The sequence below is a fragment of the Larus michahellis genome, chromosome 2, assembly GCF_964199755.1.
Source record: "Larus michahellis chromosome 2, bLarMic1.1, whole genome shotgun sequence".
Classification (NCBI taxonomy): Eukaryota; Metazoa; Chordata; class Aves; order Charadriiformes; family Laridae; genus Larus; species Larus michahellis.
In genome coordinates this window covers 147,095,830-147,116,564 of record NC_133897.1, presented here as the reverse complement: position 1 = coordinate 147,116,564, position 20,735 = coordinate 147,095,830, and the positions used below count along the sequence as shown (strand labels likewise).

The 20,735-nt window shown below is 37.4% G+C and overlaps 1 protein-coding gene across 17 annotated transcripts in view; it reads left to right on the top strand.

Moving 5' to 3' along the window:
• UBR5 (ubiquitin protein ligase E3 component n-recognin 5) overlaps positions 1 to 20,735 on the top strand; it is a 90,998-nt gene that overhangs the window by 11,996 nt on the left and 58,267 nt on the right. For 14 of the 17 annotated variants that reach the window (XM_074577563.1, XM_074577559.1, XM_074577550.1 and 11 more), the window contains exons 2-7: positions 6,822 to 6,866; positions 7,365 to 7,446; positions 7,624 to 7,700; positions 8,498 to 8,617; positions 11,668 to 11,857; positions 14,101 to 14,260. In XM_074577563.1, coding sequence (XP_074433664.1) covers positions 6,822 to 6,866; positions 7,365 to 7,446; positions 7,624 to 7,700; positions 8,498 to 8,617; positions 11,668 to 11,857; positions 14,101 to 14,260 — 674 coding nt within the window. The remainder of the gene's footprint in view (positions 1 to 6,821; positions 6,867 to 7,364; positions 7,447 to 7,623; positions 7,701 to 8,497; positions 8,618 to 11,667; positions 11,858 to 14,100; positions 14,261 to 20,735) is intronic. The other 3 variants (XM_074577561.1, XM_074577562.1, XM_074577564.1) reach the window with 1 other exon arrangement.

The following is a 20,735-nucleotide window of genomic DNA, read 5'->3' as shown; positions in this document are numbered from 1 at the left end:
GCAAGCTTGATGAAGGTATGCTCTGCCCCCATGAAGACTGCTAGTCACTGGCCTCCAACTAGACTTCACGCTGCTGATCACCACCCTCTGGGCCCAGCTGTTCAGCCAGTTTTCAGTTCACCTCAGTGTCTGTTCATGCATCCATACTTCATGAGCTTCTCTGTGAGGATGTTATGGGAGACAGTGTCAAAAGCCTTACTAAAGTCTGGGTAGACAATATTCACTGCTTTCCCCCCATACTCCTATACAGTGATGTGAAATCTGCTGTGCTTTCTTAAAACCAGAACTGAAATATGTGCTTACCTCCTCTGTAGGGTAAAGAAGATAGGTAAGTCATTTTACCTGCCTATTCACTATGTGTTTAATTCAGAATATTAGATATTGGTGGTTATCTTATGTTAAACCTTCTGATATTGTTGCCGCTATCTTGTCTTTGCTAATTTTCCTTGTCCTGCTTTAACCTTGTTGTTATACCTAACTTTAGATGTAGGTCATTATCTATATCAGTGTTGTTATATCATGCAATAACAATGGTCTGATGTAAGGGAATTTACTTTCTGCAGTCATTGTATTATCTGAAGACTTTTCAGTGATATTGCAGAAAACTGTTTTCAAGATATTAATTTGTTTGATGTTTGCCATATTAGCTTTCTGCTATAGCTTACTGATTCAGCACGGTGTGTTGCTGTTGCTCCAGAGAGGACTATTAAATGGTCAGAACTACCTTTCTCAACCAAACTGACAGTCTTACAAAATAGAAAATAACGTTTGGGAGCCATATTCTGTAAACCCGTGTTGGTTGATACCATGAAACATAAAAATAGTTGTTATAGAGAAGAGATCCATCTTGTTTTCCTCCTGTTTGTGGCAGTGACCAGTGCTAGATGGCAGGAGGAGTGTTAGAATAGAGCAAGCATACAGTGATGTTTTCCCAGCCTGTAAGAATTTGCAGCTCAGGGATTTCCTGAGCAATAGATGTTGTCTTAGTGTGTAATAAGCGAACATTCCTAATTTATATTCCTTGGAATGGGGAGAGGACACGGTGTAAGCCATGGTACACCTGATTACTGACTGAGCGGATCAATGACTTTTTTTGTCATCTTGTTTGTTTTGCTGATCTGTGTATTATAGTCTAAACACGTTGTCCCACCCCACTGCTGAGTAGTATTGGTTAACTTGGAGGCTGCCGTTTTGTACTGGAGCTTGGGATTATTTTTTTTCTAATGTGCATGACTTTTCTACAAATAATTTTACTGCCTGCTTTTGTGTGGAACTTTACTGGTTTTTTGGTTTTTTTAATGGATGCTCCCTCTTACTACCCAGAATGACATAAAACTTAAAGCACGTTTAAATCTTCTTCTCACCTTCTCACCACCCCTCTTACCACCACCCCCACGCACCCCCACACCCCCCCTCCCCCTTTGCTCCAGCTCATTGATGGAAAAGAGGTTTCTCGCCTTTTTTTTTTTTTTTTTTTCATTTATTACATTAGGAGAAAGGTGTTTTGGTACGCAAACTGTGGAAGGCTGCCTCTTTAGAAACTGCTTTCTAACGTTTGACATGGCAATCAGGACGTGGCAATTGGAGGCAGGATCCTTTTGTATGCTGTATTATGGCATGGAAGGCAGCTGGATGTGACTTTACATCAATGACGGCATCCAGTGCCCAAGACATCATGGGATCAGGAAACAAAGATAACATATTTGCTTAAGCTTCTCACTGGTGTCTATTTTCTGCATATCTGAGACTTGTGTTATCGTGACACAGATAGACAGGCACAGGAGTTAGTTTCTACATGATTCAAGATAGGCAAGCCTGAGAGGGCTTTGATCTGGAGGCCGTGCAGCTCATTAACAGGGCTAAAACCTGTTAACGGGCCACATAGCTGCCTCCTTGGGTCTGGCTTCCTCTGCTCCGAGAACTTCAGGCTCTCAGCTGGGGGATGGAGATGAAGGTTGTATTTACTTTTTAGTGTCCACAGGTATGTTACTCGATACTGTTTTCCACTGCTTGAGTTGGTTCCCCTCCCCCCCCTTTCCTTGGATATCTGCTTAGTGTTACCCTTCCCGTGGAAAAGCATTGTGTCCATCTTTGTGTACTTCTTTCTGCTCTGGTGTGTAAGTCTCATAAGTTTGTTGGCTTACAGACTTCATTGAGATATTAGGAGTCCTGATCACTTAGAAAAATCTACCAGGGCTAAATTAGTTTTATATTTAATTTCCGTACTCCAAGTTGTTCATCATACCGAGCTGGTTTTTATAAAATGTGCCTTGCCTTTTCCTCTGCAGCTCTTATCATCACCATGTGGTGCTGATGTGAGGAAAGGTCTTGTAGTAAGGCCCTTGCCTGATATTTTGCCTTTGAAGTGTACAAATAACTTCTTACGTCTATAAAGGAGCAACTTCAGGAAACATCCCAGAGAAACTTCTGAATATTGTGCCTGGGACTCTGTTAGTGTTACCTGCCGAGTACAGAAAGACTTCCTTCTGGAGACATGCAGCATGTGAACATTTTATTTTACATCTCTGTGGTTAAATCCTTTGTTTGCATTGTTTCACTTAAGTGATTTTTACTGTGTGTTCTTTAAAGACCTAGCTGACATTTAAAAATTTAGTCTAAAGTTGCAGAGAGAAGTGAAAAATAGCTTTATATTGTTACAGAAATGAAATCTCTGAGATGGCAGAAATTGTTTTAATACTTATAAATAGATGTGCTAGATATACTGTTATTTAACCAAAGCTGCAAAATGTCAGATTAGATATTAGCACCTGTAAATACTGTTTCTGTTCAACAGCAAGTAAGCTTTTGAGGGGAAAATTATGTAAATCTTGCTACATGAGATTTCTATTTACAGGGCACTATACTTTTTATGTTACTCACCTGCTTGAGAAGGTCTTGCAGATGTTGACTGAATGTAGATGAAGTAGGTGTGGTTGGCTTTTTTTTTTCTTAACTTTTGTAACTGTTAGTTTCCTAACATACAGGAGAAGGATAATCATATATTCATTGAACTATTCTAAAACTTTACAGCAGTAGAGAAAGTTCTGCATATGGTTTGTTTGTCGGTCTGTGAACTGTTGCTAGCATGATGGAAATACTTGAGAAGGATGAGTATTCCTGCAGGGTGGCTGGTAAGGTAGGACAATTGCTCATTGACTGCCAGAGGGAACTGGGCGTGGTGAACACATATTGTAGAAGTCCATAGTGTCTTCAAGAAAAATAATTCTTGGAACAGCCTGCCTATTTTAAAACAGAAGATTTCTGTATTTCCAAGTTGGGTAAAAGCACAAATTGTAAGCCAGATTTTTGCTTATGTGGATTTAAGCACTTGTTTATATAGGATAAAGTTACTTTAAAATGTACTGAAGTTCAGTATTTCTGTAAAATACTTAGTATTTTAAAATGGAATTTCTCTGTAGCTCTCTTGCGTTTCTGAGCCTAACTTGGGTTTATAAAGCAAGATGTGGTGGATGGATCCTCAGATAAACCTCTCTGGAAATAGAAGCGTGCTTGTGAAGTCTGAGCTCCTGTAGTCCTGACCTGGAGCCTGTTCGGTTGCCTAGTGTGAGCGTAGTTCCCTTCTATTATGATTAGTTTGGAGAGGTTAGAAATTGTAGCCGCAAAACTTAAAATTGAAGCAGTCCCTGCTTGGCTTGGACAAACTGACTTCTTGTTTTCCTCATAACTGGTTTTGGATGAATTTTGATAGGAATAGTTAAAGAGTGTGTGTCTTAACACAGAAGCCGTCATCACTAAACTTTTTGTCTAAAATTGTGGCGAGCTAGTGCATTTCCCCAAAAATCATTTTGTGAGCAAAATATGTGTTGCTTCTAACCTCATTCAACTTCATTCTTTGAAATAGTTTAATTGCCTTTAATGAGAATTTTTCAAAGCTTACCCTGTCCAGGCATTCATATCAGAGATTCTTTTTACCACAGAAAGGTCTCAGTGTAAGTGTTGCCCTTCCTTAATGCAAGAATTGATTAAATCATCTCTGCCTGTGCCTCTTCCTCCAGTGTACCATCAGTTGAAATTATTGAATCGTATTGTTAAAATTAACCTCATCTTAAATGTGCATTTTGCATTTTTCCTTCAGAGGGTCAGTAGTACAGTACCATGCAACTATGCAAGCAGAAAGGCTTAGATTGCTGCAGGGAATGTTTTTGTGAAATTATTTTGAGTTTTTATTTGCACAAACATATTCTCCATACAGAATATACAAACACATCTTTCAGCTTTACTCCTGCTTTTCTGCTGGTTTAGTTTTGTGACTGGTGTTCACGCAAATGCAGGTGGCGGCCCAAGGAAGGGGGAGGAGTCGGGGTGAAACCATCAGCCCAGCAGGGACGCGGTGCTGGGGAACTACTTTTTCACTCGGTGGTGTTCTGTGTCAGATGCAAGTCCTTATGCATCTCTAAGTTTATTAGACAGTACTTGGTAATTTTGCTATTACAGCAGTTGCATACAAGGTCGTTGGGGGGTGAGAGAGTTTTTTACTTCCCCCTCCTTTTCTTTCTGTAGGAGAGTTTAGTACTTTCAGCATCATCACTCTTGCACTCATCTCTGCTCCCTCCCCTTAAATGTTGATAGCAGCCTCTTTTCAATAACATTAGATCTCTTTTGACCTATGCTTTTGCTGATAGACCCACACTCTTGAGATTGGTGTTAGAGATTGACTGAATATGCAATTCTTGGCTTTCTGTGCGTATTTCTTCCCTGTCACTTCATTATTTTTTCACAAGTAAAAAAGGATTATGGTGATTTTTTACAAATTGAAAAATGTCTCTTTCTTTGGTAGTGCTTAGATTTTGTGACACAAAGCTCAGATAAGGAAGCTTTAAATGTTGCTCATAGACTAGTCTAGTAACCATCTCCAATAAAGCACTACTTTATTTGCCGTCAGTTTTTCATAGAGGCAGTGCAATGAACTTAAAGGTAGGTTTTCCTATTCTGTAATTATTACTCATGCTTGCCAAGAGGAGAAATGTTAATGGAAAACTGCTCATGATTCCTGTGGGAAACCGTTAGGCGATATACTTAAGACATAAAACTTCAGGGATGTTTAACTTGTCATATATTATGCAGCAGATCCCTGCTTGCTTTATAGAACTGTATGGTAAGCTGCGGAGTGTGTGCCATTCATCTTCGGGGTTCGTTCCACATTCTCCCACAGTAGTTTGCTCTTGTGGGGTACCTTTCACGCAGATTGCCAGTGAAGTTTGTGTTCTCTCTTTACCTTTTGCGGGTCGTCTTCACAGAAGCCTTATCTATGTATGTACTGTTGGCTTGTGTGAAGCAGTTGTGGCTGGAAATTGGGAGTGTGAAATTGCCTACTTATAAACCAGCAGCTTGGCTTGGAGAGCAAAAGGAGATTCTAAGCATGTTCCCTTCCTTCCTGCTGTCCTTTCACTGCGGTCCTTTCTTCTTGTGCTTGAAAGTTATTTCTGTCAGTATTAAGTATCCTGTTTCTCAAACAGACATATATCTTTTTTTTCCTTTTTTCCCCTCAGGACAAGCGTGTTAAGAGTTAAACACTGTTGATAACATGAAGACTTGGCTGTTCAGACCTCTAATCTGTATTCTTTCTCATGCTCAGGGTTTGCAAGTAACTGAAGTCTGTTGTCTGTAGCAGTCTGTGTGTAGAAACTGAAGTGAAGCAAGTAAAAAGAAAGGGTTTAAAGACGTGGGTTAAGACAGAGGAAGGTGGTGCTGGTGCACATTTCTTTTTGTCAGGTTTGGAAAGATGTTACTGATTAAGGAGGAGATTTGTGGAATGCTAGGATGAACATGGTACCAAAGTTGGGATTTTTTTTCTGCATTAGGAAGGAATATAATACAAGGAAGACCCTGTATTATTTTTACAGGACTCCTTGGTTTTTCTATCTTAATATAATGCAAAATTTTTGACTGAAATTGGAAGCTATTTGGGGACTTTTTCAGATTGCTTGTCATCTTTGGGAAGAAACGAGCCTGAGTTTTCCCTGAAATGCTTACCTGATATTACGAGAGTATCTTTGTTGCCTGGACAGGATCTTTTCTAGGTGGATTAGAAATTACCTTAGAAATTACTGTGTTGGTTTCTACTTTTGGACACCATACCCTCTAAGCAGGGGTGGTCTGTGGGTTGGCCCTTTTTTTTGGGTTCTGATCTTCATTTTGGTGAGGTACCATGAAAGTGAGATGGAAGTACTTTTGGAAACATTCTTTCCCTTTCAGTAAAGGCGATATTTTACATAACCCTATTTATAGTGAATTTTCTCTGGATTGTTTCTTCTACTAGTCAAAGTTTGTTGTTCCTCCCTTTTGATGCTGGCTTTTGTGCATCTGTTTTCCTGTCTTTTCTGTTTTGTGGAACTTACTGTCATATTTTGGCTCCTGGATTTCCTAAAAAACAATAATTTTGTGTGCTCTGGGATACCGTATTCAAGCTTATATGAGGGAAACACAAATATATTTACAGTTAGTGCTCATTGCTTCATTTCCTTAATTTGTATGTAAAGTTGTAAATGGTGGTAGCAACACAGGAGTAAACACAGAAGTGTAAAACACATAGAAATGCAAGAAAACATGGGTTTTGTGTCAAGTGAGTAGGTGTAAAGGTAAAACCATAAAGCAAAATACCTTCAAAACAAAAACCTGATTTGAAGCTGAACACCATCCAGTTCTTATACAGACTCCCAACACCAAGTAGTATTTGTATCAAGCTTCATTAAATGTGGTGGTAAGTTATTCCCATAATGTTGTAAATGTGCTGCTTACGTGGATGTTGTGTACTGTGGAGGATGTCTTTCAAACAACAGCTTCATTTCTTTTTGTTTCAGATTAAGGGAAGTTTCAGAGAAGCTGAACAAATATAATTTAAACAGGTAAGGCGTATCACATGCTGCTGTAAATAATTTAGGAAAGTACAATTTTTCTAACAGCAACAAGAAGCAAATGATTATACTGTAGATATAGTCCTAGAAAGCCTCAATATTACTAATAACTAAAGTTCAGAAATGCTTCAGATAACACAATTCTTATCTAAGGAAAAAAGTGTTAGGTTTTCAGTCATGATAAATGTTATTAAATACCCTTCATATTAAATGACTACTTAATTTGAAGTATAACCCTTGTTGTTTATTGCTGATGAAATGAAATGAAAACTCTTATCACCTTTTAAGGTTTTGTTTTGCATTTTCTGGGCTTAATGACCGAAAATGCATCATAGTTGCTTCAACTAATGCATGTGTTTAGTCATTCTTGAATGTTTTTATATCGATAACAGTCACTACACATTGTTCCTTCCATATACCACTTGCTTTTTATTTTTTTCAGACTTTAAAACTTTAGAAATGTTATACATGCTCACTTTTTGTTTTCAGCCACCCCCCTTTGAATGTATTGGAACAGGCCACTATTAAACAGTGCGTGGTGGGACCAAATCATGCTGCATTTCTTCTTGAGGTAAATTACTTGAATCTGCTAACAAACTTGAAACCATACTGTTAAAATTACTTGTTCTAACATCAAACTGATCAACATTCTTCAGTAACTGAAGACTTGTTTTTGTTTGTATTTTTTTTTCTGTAACTTGTCTTATATTTCAATTTTGGACATTTGGTTTTCTTGTTTTAAATATAGGATGGTAGAGTCTGCAGGATTGGTTTTTCAGTTCAACCAGACAGATTGGAATTGGGTAAACCTGATAATAATGATGGGTAAGAAACATTTTTCTTCATATTAAATCATTCTTTTAAACTGGTAAGCAGCTTGGCTGCTTTTTTTGGTTTTGTTTTTGTTTGTTTTTAAACTAGATTGCCTTTGGAATGGGTAATTTGTGTAGATACATAATGGTTATGGTGATGCAGCCAAACAGCCTAGCTTTACAGACTGGTGTAGGAATAAATAGTAGATGTGATTCTCAAAGAAGTGAGACAGGATCTCTGTAACTTCAAGAAACAAACCCTTCTAAAAATAATCCTTATGAAAGAAACTGCATTCAATTGTTAAGCTTCATGTAAAATCCACTCTGAAAATGGTTCCATTTGGAGAGGCTCATTTTTTAGACCTGTTAACTTCCGTCCAGGTAAGTCCCCCTTAATAGGACTATTTAATGGTTCATATTTGGATGTAAACTGCTTCTTAATATTGAAGTAGCATACTCAGGCTCAGGTTTATGGATAGAACACTTGGTGATTACAATTTGTTCACATACGCTAACTGAAAACTTAGCACAGTGGCTAACTCCAATCACTAATTAGCTTAATATGTATTTGCAACTGTGCTATTATGGATAGCCGATGTACATAAGATCTGTTAGGCATGCTTTCCACTTTCTTTTTCCAGTGTACCTCTTAATATACAGTTAGATTAGTTTGGAATATTCCCCAAGGGTGTTGCTTAAGCTGGTATGTTACCAGACTAAGTCCCTGAGAATTTAGACCTGGGATTCCAGGTTTTGTTCTTAACCCATTTGGGATTGTTTTGTGACTGATTTACCATCTTTTACTTTCAGTTCAAAGTTGAGCAGTGGCTCAGGGGCAGGAAGGACATCCAGGCCAGGCAGGACTAGTGACTCCCCATGGTTTCTGTCTGGTTCTGAAACTCTGGGCAGACTGGCAGGCAACACCCTTGGGTAAGTTTTGATAGGACTGAGGCTGCAATCTGTTTGTTCCATATTTGAGTATATGTGTATACACATATATAAATTGTATGCAGTATGTGTAAGGGAACGTATAATTACAGCCATTGTGTAGGTAGGGTATAATAAAAAACTTTACTGACTTGGTTAAAATAACAGATGTGAAGTGACCCTTCAATACCTAGGATACAGAGCGTTCTTCATATATGTGGGAAGAATAATTTGGTTTTGGCTGTGTTGTCTTTTTTTGAACGTTTTTTACTTGATTTTGAAAAGCAATTTTTGTAGAGGGACGCTATCAATTTAAACCCTGATAGGCTATCAGTATAAAGTAAAATGAGTGCATTTATGCAGGAAGAATCTTCGTTATCTGTTTGCAGACCTTTGTGTGCTCAGTTTTATTGTGCCTTCCTCTCCCCCGCCTCAAGTAATGAGCAGTGTTTTCTTAGTTGGCATCTTTTACATAGTAATACGAAGGGAACATTTGGAAAAGGTTGTCGCTCAGAACTTTAAAATTGTACTATATACTAAATGTACTATACAGATTCAGTTTTTCTATCATTAGCTTTAAAATTGATGGTGTCCCTTTATATGGCAACGTAAATTAATCTTCCTTACATGATCACTGTGAACTCTTCATTATATGATTTTGGAAGACATGTTGAACAGTGCTGCTTCCTAAGGTTACTAACCATAGTAAGGAGAATTATGTATACAAACTGTGGTTTCTGCATGTGAATGATTTGTTAAGAGGGAGGAACTGCAGCTTTTCCACAGAAGTGAATTTGTTGCTTATGTTGACAAATAAGCTAATTTCATCTGGGGTTTAGCTACATGAAAGATAACCCACCCCATTGCACCCCTAAACTTTTTGTGAAACCTTTGTGCATCTGAACCTAAAATCCATGTGTTAAACTTTAAAGGCAAAGTAGTACTGTCATGTTTAAAATGTTACTGTGGAAAGCACGAGACTTTTTTTTTTTCCTTGTTATTTTTACCTGAGCATAACTGGTTAAAATTGTTTGAAGCTATTTGCTTAGGAGACCAACCCTGAAGAGTTCCTTATTTCTTCCCTTGCATGTTTCAGAACTAGGTAGTTGAAAGTAACCGAATTAGTAGAGTAACAGTAGACAGTATAACTGCTGTTAAATGAAGGGAATACTTAACTTAATAAACTGAGTCTAAAAACATTCAAACCGTGGACCCGTTACATTAGATCACTGGATTTGGAAAATTGCTAGCATGTTAGTGGGCAGTGGAGAGATGTGGAAAACTGGTACGTGAGCAGAAAGATTTTCATTCAATATTCATGTTTATTCTAGGTTTAGACAGCTTTAATAGGAATAGCCGTGTCCTTAACAGTTGTTTTTTTTTTTTTCCTTTATAACAGGACCAAGTTAGGACATACTTGGAATATTCGAATTATATGAATATAAAGGTTTTTAACTGTTAGATATCTAAAGTAGAAAATACGTCTATAATTAAGTATTAAAATCTAACACTTAATCTTTTCTTTAAACCCACATCTTCCCTGCTGAGAGTTGGATTGGGAATTGTTGTGTAGGAAGAATTTGACTTCCCCTCAGCCCCCTTCCCACCTTTAGAAACAGATTAACTGTCTCCTTTTATTTAAAATGTCCCATTCTTCTTTGGTTTGGTTTTGGATTTGTTGTTTTCTTCCATTTTCAGTATTGTCTTTTTTTTTTTTTTAAGAACTCTCTTTCTAACTCATGAGACAGGACTTTTCCTGAACCCATCCTTTAATTGCTTTTTGTCTTGTCATTACCTGTGTGGTCGCTGGCTGGAATCCTGAAAATGTAAATGTTTCTGTGACGGGGCCTTGTCTTAGGCAGATAAGTTAAGTTATTCTGTGATTGCATGGTCTTGTCAGGAGGAAAAAAAAAATGAACAACAGAAGGATGTTAGTAATCAACTTAAGCCATAAAATTAAGACAAGTATTCTTACTTAGCTTTTATAGCTACATGGGGTATACTTTTACATGAATTCATTAGATACGGTTTCAGAGAACATACCTTCTTTTTCTTGTCTTACTTTAAATGTTTTACTTTTCTTGAAAGGAGAGTGAGGATTAAGGTGGTTGAGAGAAGGAAAGTTCTGCTGATACTGATTATTAAATAGCAATAACACCATATCCAGTATCCTTTAAGGTAGATTTGTACAACAAAGTTTAGTTAACCTTGAAGAACAAACTAGAGTCTTCTAGCCTTTCATGACAACAGAATATCTGGTCTTACATCCAGAACAGATTCAGTTGAGATAGTTCTGTGGTGTTAAGATTAGTGGGAAGTTGTAATGATGGTGAGTTGTCTATTTCTACAAATTGCTGCCGTTTTACTCCCTTGTTTTGATACTGACTTACAGAAATGAAAAACCTGTTCAGTCAGTTTAGGCATGTTTTTGCCATGTATACAGTTGATGTTGATTTCTCCAATAGAAATATACATCCAGAGTAGGGTATCTCTTGAAAACCATCCATGAGGATCAGAGAACTATCTAGTGTAATATTTGTTTTGCAGTAAAGATTACTTGATTTTTCTGGTATAATCTTAAGCAATTTCTTAAAGTAAATGAAGTCTCAGAAATTTTAGGAGACCCTTCTGTCAAACAGAGTCCACTGACCACAAAGCTGCTGCATATATGCTTTTAGAGCAGGAAATTAACAGACGAGTATTAGATGTTATGCTGCTGATACTGTTGCTTTTAGAAACTCTGGGAGATGGTGTGTGCATATATTTATGTATGTCTATGCATCCACACAACTGTACGAGTCGGAAAGAGTGCAACTTCCAGTTGGAGTCCTGTTTTATATTCTGTGTAATTCAGAACTTTATCAATTGCCTGGTGCTCTTGTTCTTACTAGTTTTAAGAGAGACTTTAATAGTGTTTGTCTACGCAGTCAATCTGCAGTAGTTTTCAGAGACTGTCTACAAGTTATTAATAATAAAACTAAAGCCTTACTTCTTCAAGTAGTCCCCAAAGTATGCTGCTCTATATAAAAAAAATTGTAATCTGAATCTTCTAGGAGTCGCTGGAGTTCAGGGGTTGGTGGAAGTGGAGGAGGATCTTCTGGGAGATCGTCTGCTGGAGCTCGAGATTCACGAAGGCAGACCAGAGTTATACGCACAGGTCGTGATAGAGGATCTGGATTGCTGGGGAGTCAGCCACAACCAGTGATTCCAGCATCAGTCATTCCAGAGGAACTCATTTCACAGGTACGTGAGCTAGAAACTGCTTGTTGCCAAAAACCTGGAGAGCTTCTCATAGCATGTGAACAGGAATGTTTTGTAGTAGTAGTGCATTTTCTCCAAGGAGTAATGGCATATAATTGAAAAGATTAGCTTTCTCTAGCTGAATTGCTTTTATTCTTAAATGCCTAGTGCGATAGATTTGTTCTGAATTCTAGAATTTTTGTTTCCCAAAGTTCCAGTAAGATGAGGTATGTCTTTAACTAGATGAGGAATGTCAGGCATTGTGCATTTGCAGATGGAAGATGTAGTGAGAAAATAAAATATTTGAGAATTGTCCGAAGCATGTAGCTAATAAAGTTAAGTTTCTTGAAAGAGTATAAGGAAGGGGGGCAGGTTGACTTTTTTTTTTCTTGTTTGATAAAAGGAGTGATCCATTTTAGATTTAAATGAAAGACATTAAACCTATTTAATCTCTTTAAATACTAATAATTCTTATTCATGGACATCTCTACTTATTTTTGTTATAAATGTAACTAATGAATGTGTGGTATAAATTGCTCTGGTTTTGCCTCTAAATGCACTAAAGCCTGAGTAAGCTGACAGACTTTGCAATGTGTGATTAAATGGAGTTTGTTAAAATGTTTTAACAAAACATGTTTAACAAACATGTTTGAAGAAAATAATACATCCAAAATATGTGACTAGTTAATGCATTTTAATACTTAGTTCAAAACCAGTTGCTGATCTCCATTTGGAATACAGTTGTTAGTTGCTAGGCCAAAGATAACCGGCTTGTATGCTTTGAATGGCCTACAGTGTGACTGGCACAAGATAGGAACTAGTGGGCAAGGTATCTACAGACCCACCAGTGACCAGTGGCTTCTAGTACCTTTTGCTTTTTGAATTCAAAACCTCACATAAAAGCTGTGGGCTTCTGCCTCCACAGAGGTAAGATACTGGAGGTGTTGGTTACTCTGAAGTTAGCCCTGCTTTCAGGAGACGGTGTGGTTAGATGACCTCCAGCGGTCTTTTTTAACTATGGAGTGGTAGGGTTTTTTTGACTACATTGTTCACCTCTGGGTTGTTTTTTTTTTTTTTTTTTGAGAGCGTTTACTGACATCCTTGATATCTTACATGAAATAGAAAAAACAGACCGGTATCCCTTGGTCCAGGCAGTTCCATTCTATAATCTAAAGTATGGTTTGTTGGTTAAGTTGTAACTTTGCTTACCTTGCTGTGATGTTTTGCCTTTTTTTAAAAAAATAGCATACTTTGCCTTTAAAATGGAAGGTGTCTAAAACGTTTCTGGGATAGCTCTAAAGCAGATCAATGGGAAAGAATCTTTACAGCTGGTCTATATAGATTCTATATGGTATATATAGATTCTACTGTTGTCTCGAAAAATCTCTAAACTTCTGGCATAGAACGTTATGACAAAAATTTAAACTTTATGTGCAGTTAAAATGTCCCTTTCGTTTTTTGGTTGTCAATAGACAATTTTACTTGGTGCCTCATTTTTACTGTGTTATGAAAACACTGAGTACTAGTTTCTTACTTCTTCACGCAGTTTGTGATGTAGAACTCCGCAATCTTCTGTGGCATTCGGTAGAAGGTAGTCTGTCTGTAAAAACAAAATGCTCTGAGTCCTACGGTTAGTGGAATAGACCAGAATGTTTCTAGTTTTTGTACGTTCATTGCATCTGTTCAACATTTGGAAGGTTTTTTCTGCATTTGCACTTTGCTAATAAAAATCTAATGTTTCAGAAACTGCTGAAAAGAAGCCTTTAGAAACAGAATTATTAGAAAAACAGAGGAAATAAGGTGGTTACGTGTTGAAGGGCAATGCAAAGAGAAACCAGTGTAAAAAAAGCAGGGATTGAGCTGTAGTTTTGGAACAACAGTTGATTGCAAAACTCTTGTTGATTGACATAGTACGTTTAAGCTTTTATAGAAACATATAGAACATTCTCAAAAACAGATTTTACTTATCCTTTAACTACAGCTTTAAGCATTACAAGAAGTAGATTCTAAGATACTATTAGAAAATTTAGCGCCAAAGTTGGAATTCGGTGGCCTAACTTGAACTAAGAGAAGGTTAACCATCTAGTACAAGATATTGTGAAAAATCCATGTGAGCCTTTGTCTGTATGTACTGTGATTTACTTTTGTTTTTTATTAGACTTCTTTTAGAATTAAGCATTCTTTTCTTATGAATGGTGGTTGGTGAGCTGAGAATGACCAGTAACCAATATACTCTGCTCTTACAGGCACAAGTTGTTTTACAAGGGAAGTCCAGAAGTATTATTATTCGGGAACTCCAGCGAACAAATCTTGATGTAAACCTTGCTGTAAATAATTTGTTGAGTCGTGATGATGAAGATGGAGATGATGGGGATGACACAGCAAGTGAATCGTATCTTCCTGGAGGTTTGTATCCTGCAACTTTTGATAAGTAGATGCCAGTTTTTATTTTTCTGTATTTAAGCACTGACAATGTGGTCCATGCTGTGCAAGGTATGCAGCAAAGACAGTTCTTGCTTATAGGAGCAAAGTCTAAAGATGCGCAAAACAAAAGATGCAGTGAGATGTCTTGAGGGATTAGGTTAGGTATTGAAGTATAACTGTTGACCCTGTTTGTGGGTGGCATGAAAGTTATTTTTTTAGGATTCCAAGCTTTGTAACATCAGCATTACTTACATCTGTATTTTGCTGCTCAACGAGATGCTGAGGCTGCTGTGTGGCTTGCTCATAAAAGCTAATTCTAAAACCTTCTAGTGACTTGCATGTTTTTTACTACTAACATATATTCTTAAGATACAGCAGTTTTTAGGGCAAAAATTATGCAGCTTTTTTTTTTTTTTTTGAATCAAATTGCCTCAAGCGAGGGCAAAATGACAGTTGTTACAGTTTAGACTGAGAATTTATTCTTGATCTCAGGTTCCCCTCATAAATGCTCTAGTATTATGGCTGTACTGGTAAAATGCTGTAATTGAAGTCCAGCTATTTTTGAAATACTGTCTATCCCATACAATTGCTTTTTATAAAAAACTTTAAATCTTCTTTTGCAATGGCTGAATAATTTAGGTAATCTTTTCTTGCTGAGTAAACATATTTGAAAACATAGCAGCAAAATCTAATGTTTGTGTTAGGTGCACTGCATGAAAAGAACACATCTAAACTCTGACTACATATTAGCTTTTCTTTCTGTGTGTCAAAATGACTTTTTGGTATTTTTCTAATAAATGTTTTTTTTTTTTTTTTTTTTTCTGCTCATCTGGTTCACCAGGAAGGTTCATGGGCTTCCTCCATCTTTATCTTGTCAGTCATGTAATGAGACAAAGGTTTTTTTGTTCTGCAGCAAAGGCTTTGTATTTCATTTTGCCTCTTCTAGTTTTAGTTGCATCTGTCAAGCTTCTTTATTTTGCTGTAGAATCAAGAATCCTCTGGTGAAAGGGGTGAAAAATCTTTAATTTTAGTCTTGTTTTTTAGTGGTCAGCTTAATAGCATTAGACAGATGCATTGGAGGAAGTAAATTCTTCTAACTCTTTTCAAGTATTCAAAGCAGGAGATCTTACTTGAAGCATACCCGAATGCATTCCTCCAGAACCGGCCTTCAGAAGATATATCATTGTTAGTAATCGCTTGCAGTAGAAGTTCCTTTTAACCGTACTAACCAGCTTTCTGCAGCATTAACTGTTCTCTTAGTGCCTCTTGAGGTCATAAGGATTAGTTAATAGGGACCGTCTGACAACCTATGGCTGGTGACTTTTATTGAAGGTGCCTGCGCTACAGTCTGTGAGCCTTTTGTATTTGAGATAGGTTAAAGGAGCATGCAGTTTCGCCGTCCAGAAAACAGTTTTGTCCTTGGCTTGATTTTTAAAGCTTCTCCCCTGTTTAGACTAATTTTTCCTATAAGGGATTGCAACCTCCTAATATTAGTATTTTCTTTCCTTTTTTCTTTTACCCCACAAAGAAACTGGGCTAGCTTTTCCCCAGTTCTTGTGGGAAAACATGTGGACAACTGAAATGAAACTTGGTTGTCTTAACTCCAGTCTTGAAATGTGTAATTTGCAGTTCGTAGAACATGCGGTGCCTTCTCTGTCTTAAGTTATTTCAGTTTTATGGGCAAAAATAAGTTTGTTGCACAGAAATGTATTAATTTGGTATCTGAATGTGATCAAAACAGTAGGAAAAGTAGATGAACATTAGTCAGTGCTGTTACGGATCTACTCTTGGTACATTAAATAGTAAAAACTACCAGTCCTCGCTTGTGTCACATAACCATGCAGGCTAGTTTTCAGGAAGATGTGACAGCCAAAGAAACTTGCCTATAGCTGTCTGGAAAAATACCAACATTCTGTCCATCCGAACTATGTAGAACCTTTTTTAAAAGTCTCTTGCTCTAGACACTTTGCATGCTCTTGCTTTCACTTGTCATCTCGCCCCTGGATGTACTTTTGGAACTATAACATCACAGTTCATAAAAGAAAACTGTAGATAATTGATAAATCTTATACGCATTCAATCCTTAGGGCCTTTTTTTTTAAAAAAAATTATGTCAAATGCTTTAAAGCGTTCTGATTTTGTTCCTTCTAAGCACAAAAAAAGCAAATGACAAGACTGCTTTTGCCTCAGGACTTTTGAGGCTCTTGCATTTTGATTAAAAGCATATGCTAATTTTTACTTTCTCCCTTCTGCATGTCTGCTGCTTTGTGACCCTTAAATTTAGGGCTTGCTTCTCTAAGCCTTCCAAGACAGAGAAGCTTTTTTTTTTTTTTTTTTTTTTTTTTTTTTTTTTTTTTAAAACACTGAGAGTAATTTACCCTTGATTTTTTTTTTTTAAAGCTAAGGTACTTTCCAACCATGGTGAAATTAATAAATTCTTGTTTAATACATCAAAATTTCATTAATGTCTCAGTTGTGATAATTCCAGTTAGTACCGTAAACATTACGCATCTGGATTTTTTTAAGGTAACAAAAAATGTGTCTCAGTTCTTCACAAATTCTTCAAAATGTCTTCGGTGAACAGCAGAGCTTTACTTTTCTTTACAGATTTTCTTCAATAAGTGTCTCTTAGATATTTATTTTTGGACGCTTATGTACTTTGATTTTGAGTTCTCTAATCTAGTCCTGTTGCTTTTGTTTTATGCTAGTTAACAGAGAGGAATGTGGTTCGTTTGATACATAACAAGCACGTAAGGAAAATAGTCAAGGTAAAAACTACGTAGAACAAGATCACTTAGCACAGAAAAGACTGGAAGGTCTATAGATTAATTTTCCAGCTCATACCAAGTTGTATTTGAGGCTTCTTCTGAGCTTTATGTTCTATTAATCTTCTCTCTAGAGATTCTGTAAAAGTTAAAATATTTTGTTGTTTTTATAGTTCAGATACGTGCGTGTGTGCGCAGTAACTTCTGCATGATATAGTTAGTGGGTTCTCGCTGCTGGGACTTGTGAAACATAGGTTTGGCAACATCCAGACTACTTTGGCTTTTGGAATTGAGATAAGCTTGTTTAAAAATCCAAAATCTTTTTTTTTTTTTTAAAGGAGAGAAGAGAGATGGGCCAGTATTGCAGCAGTACTTGTTGTATGGGCTTGCAGTGAGGGGAGATGAGAACCAGAGCTTAGCATAGGATCAGTTCAGTGGCTTGCCTTTGGGGAAAACGATTAGGTGTGTGGTTTTTCTGTGGTTTTGTTGGTGTGGTTTGATTTTCTTTGTTTGTGGGGGTTGTTTTTGTTGTTTGTTTTTTGGGGTTTTTTTTTGTTTTGTTTTTTTTTTTTTTGAAGATGAACTTCACATTAGGCAATGTTTTGAATAAATATATCTTATCAAGAAATGAGTTCTGGAGTTTTGTTTGAGTCTGGTTTCCTAAGAAACCAAAGTACATGTTTCTCTCCCTTCACTGTCACAGTTATGCCAATTTAATCCAAACTTTAAAGAGAGGAGATATTGAAGACATTGAATTCTTGAATATTTCATAAAAATATGCAGCTGAGAAGAGAGGAGAGAACTTAATGATTGCCCCCTTAAGGGAAAAGGTTTAATGTGAGCTCAACTTGACATCGGAATTGATGTAGGCAGCGCCTTCAGTTAATGAGTCCAGTCATAATGCTTTGCATGGAGCTATTGAAAATAAAAATTTTCTCAGTCCTTGAATTTCTGCTTATGCGCGTACTGAGACTTTTTTTTATTGGGGAGGGGTTGGTGGTGTTTGTGTTTTGTTTTTTTGTTTGTTTTTTTCCTTTCCTTTCCTCTGTGCTGGATATCCATTTCCTTCCAATTTTCAATGGTATTTACTAGTGAATCATAGGTACTTTCTTACCTAAATAGGTTGATCAGAATTATCACATCTAAGTGTGAAGGGTGCAGTCTGATTCTGGTCTGACATGGCACAAGAGATGAATGATATCATCCCATGGGACTTCTCTGAAGAGCAGGAAGATAAAGTTATAGAGAATATTTTTTGGGTTTTTTTGCTTTTTTTTTTTTTTTTTCCCCTGAATTCTTAAACTGGATGTAGCCTTGCAGTATCTGTGTTTTCACAGCACTAAAAAAATTCCAGTGATGTTTGAAGGGGAGTGGATTTGGCTCCTATCCCTACTGGTTTTAGCACCTTTGTTTGCTTGAATAGAAAATAGAAGAAGGGAGATCTCTTGCAGAAATATTGGAAGAAAATTAAAATCTGATTTGAAGCTGAAATAAGAGGGTAAGAAAAGGCTTTGTTTCCTCACTTGTCTTAATGCACATTTAGCCACAACCCACATAGTTTTGGTTCTTAAGTCTGATGGCTTGAATTTTTACTTTACTTTTTGGAAATACAGCTAAACTCAAGTTACCTAACATGGTGGAAGGGTGTTTGTTTGTGTGTGTGTGTGTGTGTCACAAGTTAGTGTTTATTGTCTGTCAACAGGATTTCTGTCTTAGCTTACCTTAAAAAAAAACAACCCATACTGTCCATTTGGAATGAAGCTGGAGAGTTCTTTTCTTTGCTGGCCAATCCTGTTCCTAAAAAGAGATCCAAGTTTTTTGCAATTTTTGTCTGAATATTGACCAGAAAAAATTTAGATGAGTTGCTAGACTGTAGAGAGGTTGGAGCTTACTTAGGAAGAAAAGGTCATGGTGTCTGTGGGAGGAGGGAAGAGGAGCAGCATGTGAACGTTGGGAGATACAACAGAGTCCCAGCTGTGTTTCCAGCTCTTAAAGTCTGGTACTTAAAAGTTGACACTCATAAGGTCAAGTGTACTGCTGCTTTATCGGTGCAGAAAGCCAGTGGAAAGTAGATAAAGTAGCAGGCAGGATAAGGCCGCTCTGGGTGATCTGAAGTGTTTTAGTAAGACAGAGCCTGTTTGCCAAATCCGATTTTATTTTTTTTTTTCCCCTTTCTTTTCCCCTTTCTTTTCCCCTTTCTTTTCCCCTTTCTTTTCCCCTTTCTTTTCCCCTTTCTTTTCCCCTTTCTTTTCCCCTTTCTTTTCCCCTTTCTTTTCCCCTTTCTTTTCCCCTTTCTTTTCCCCTTTCTTTTCCCCTTTCTTTTCCCCTTTCTTTTCCCCTTTCTTTTCCCCTTTCTTTTCCCCTTTCTTTTCCCCTTTCTTTTCCCCTTTCTTTTCCCCTTTCTTTTCCCCTTTCTTTTCCCCTTTCTTTTCCCCTTTCTTTTCCCCTTTCTTTTCCCCTTTCTTTTCCCCTTTCTTTTCCCCTTTCTTTTCCCCTTTCTTTTCCCCTTTCTTTTCCCCTTTCTTTTCCCCTTTCTTTTCCCCTTTCTTTTCCCCTTTCTTTTCCCCTTTCTTTTCCCCTTTCTTTTCCCCTTTCTTTTCCCCTTTCTTTTCCCCTTTCTTTTCCCCTTTCTTTTCCCCTTTCTTTTCCCCTTTCTTTTCCCCTTTCTTTTCCCCTTTCTTTTCCCCTTTCTTTTCCCCTTTCTTTTCCCCTTTCTTTTCCCCTTTCTTTTCCCCTTTCTTTTCCCCTTTCTTTTCCCCTTTCTTTTCCCCTTTCTTTTCCCCTTTCTTTTCCCCTTTCTTTTCCCCTTTCTTTTCCCCTTTCTTTTCCCCTTTCTTTTCCCCTTTCTTTTCCCCTCTAGTACTTCCAAGCAGTCTGTCATGGATGACTTCCTAAAATGTACTGCATGAACCATTGAGTCCCAAATGGTGTACTTTTAGAAGCACAGGCTACACTTGAGTGGATTACTTACTTAATGCAAAAAGCATTCATGCAGGTCTTGCTTTGAAATCCACAGCACTCACTAGTTACAGTGCTGCTTTTTCTGGGGACAGCTGGTTGTAGTTGGTATGTTTTACATTTCCTGGAGATGAGAGTTTAGAAATTTAAGGATGAATGTTCTGATGTGCAGGGATGTGAAAGTCTCTTAATGCTTTCAATATCAGTAAGTGTAATGGTTAAGTGAATTAATACTGGCTGCAAGTGTGGACTTCTGGCTTCTTTTCAGTTTTGGATACACTCTCCTTTGAGTTCCTCCCCCCACCTCCTTCATTCCAGACACAGAAAAAGACCCATAATAATCAGTTCCTACTTTTAAGAATGCTTTTATTTAACTTCAGACTTGATTTCTAGCCACTGTTTTGTTTCATGCTTACGATGAGGTAGAGGCTGTGAACCGGGTGTGTTGAAGTTATCTGTGCTCCATCTGTGTTTTCTGGAGGGACTCTGTGTATAGCCTCATGTTGGCTTCACCAGTGCTTTAAGCAGATGAAGTTGTCCTGCTGACAGAAGGAGCTAGCCTGCCATTCCCTTGCATTGTGGTGAGGTTTGTGTGCCTGTGTGGGTTAGCTGAAACCTAATATGGGGAGCCTGACTTTTTTTCAGGCAGATTTGCTTGAAAGCTTGGGAAGGGGCAAAACTTCTCCTTTGGCAGCAGTAGGGTCCAGTCAGCTTTGCTGCATGTGGTGAGGCAT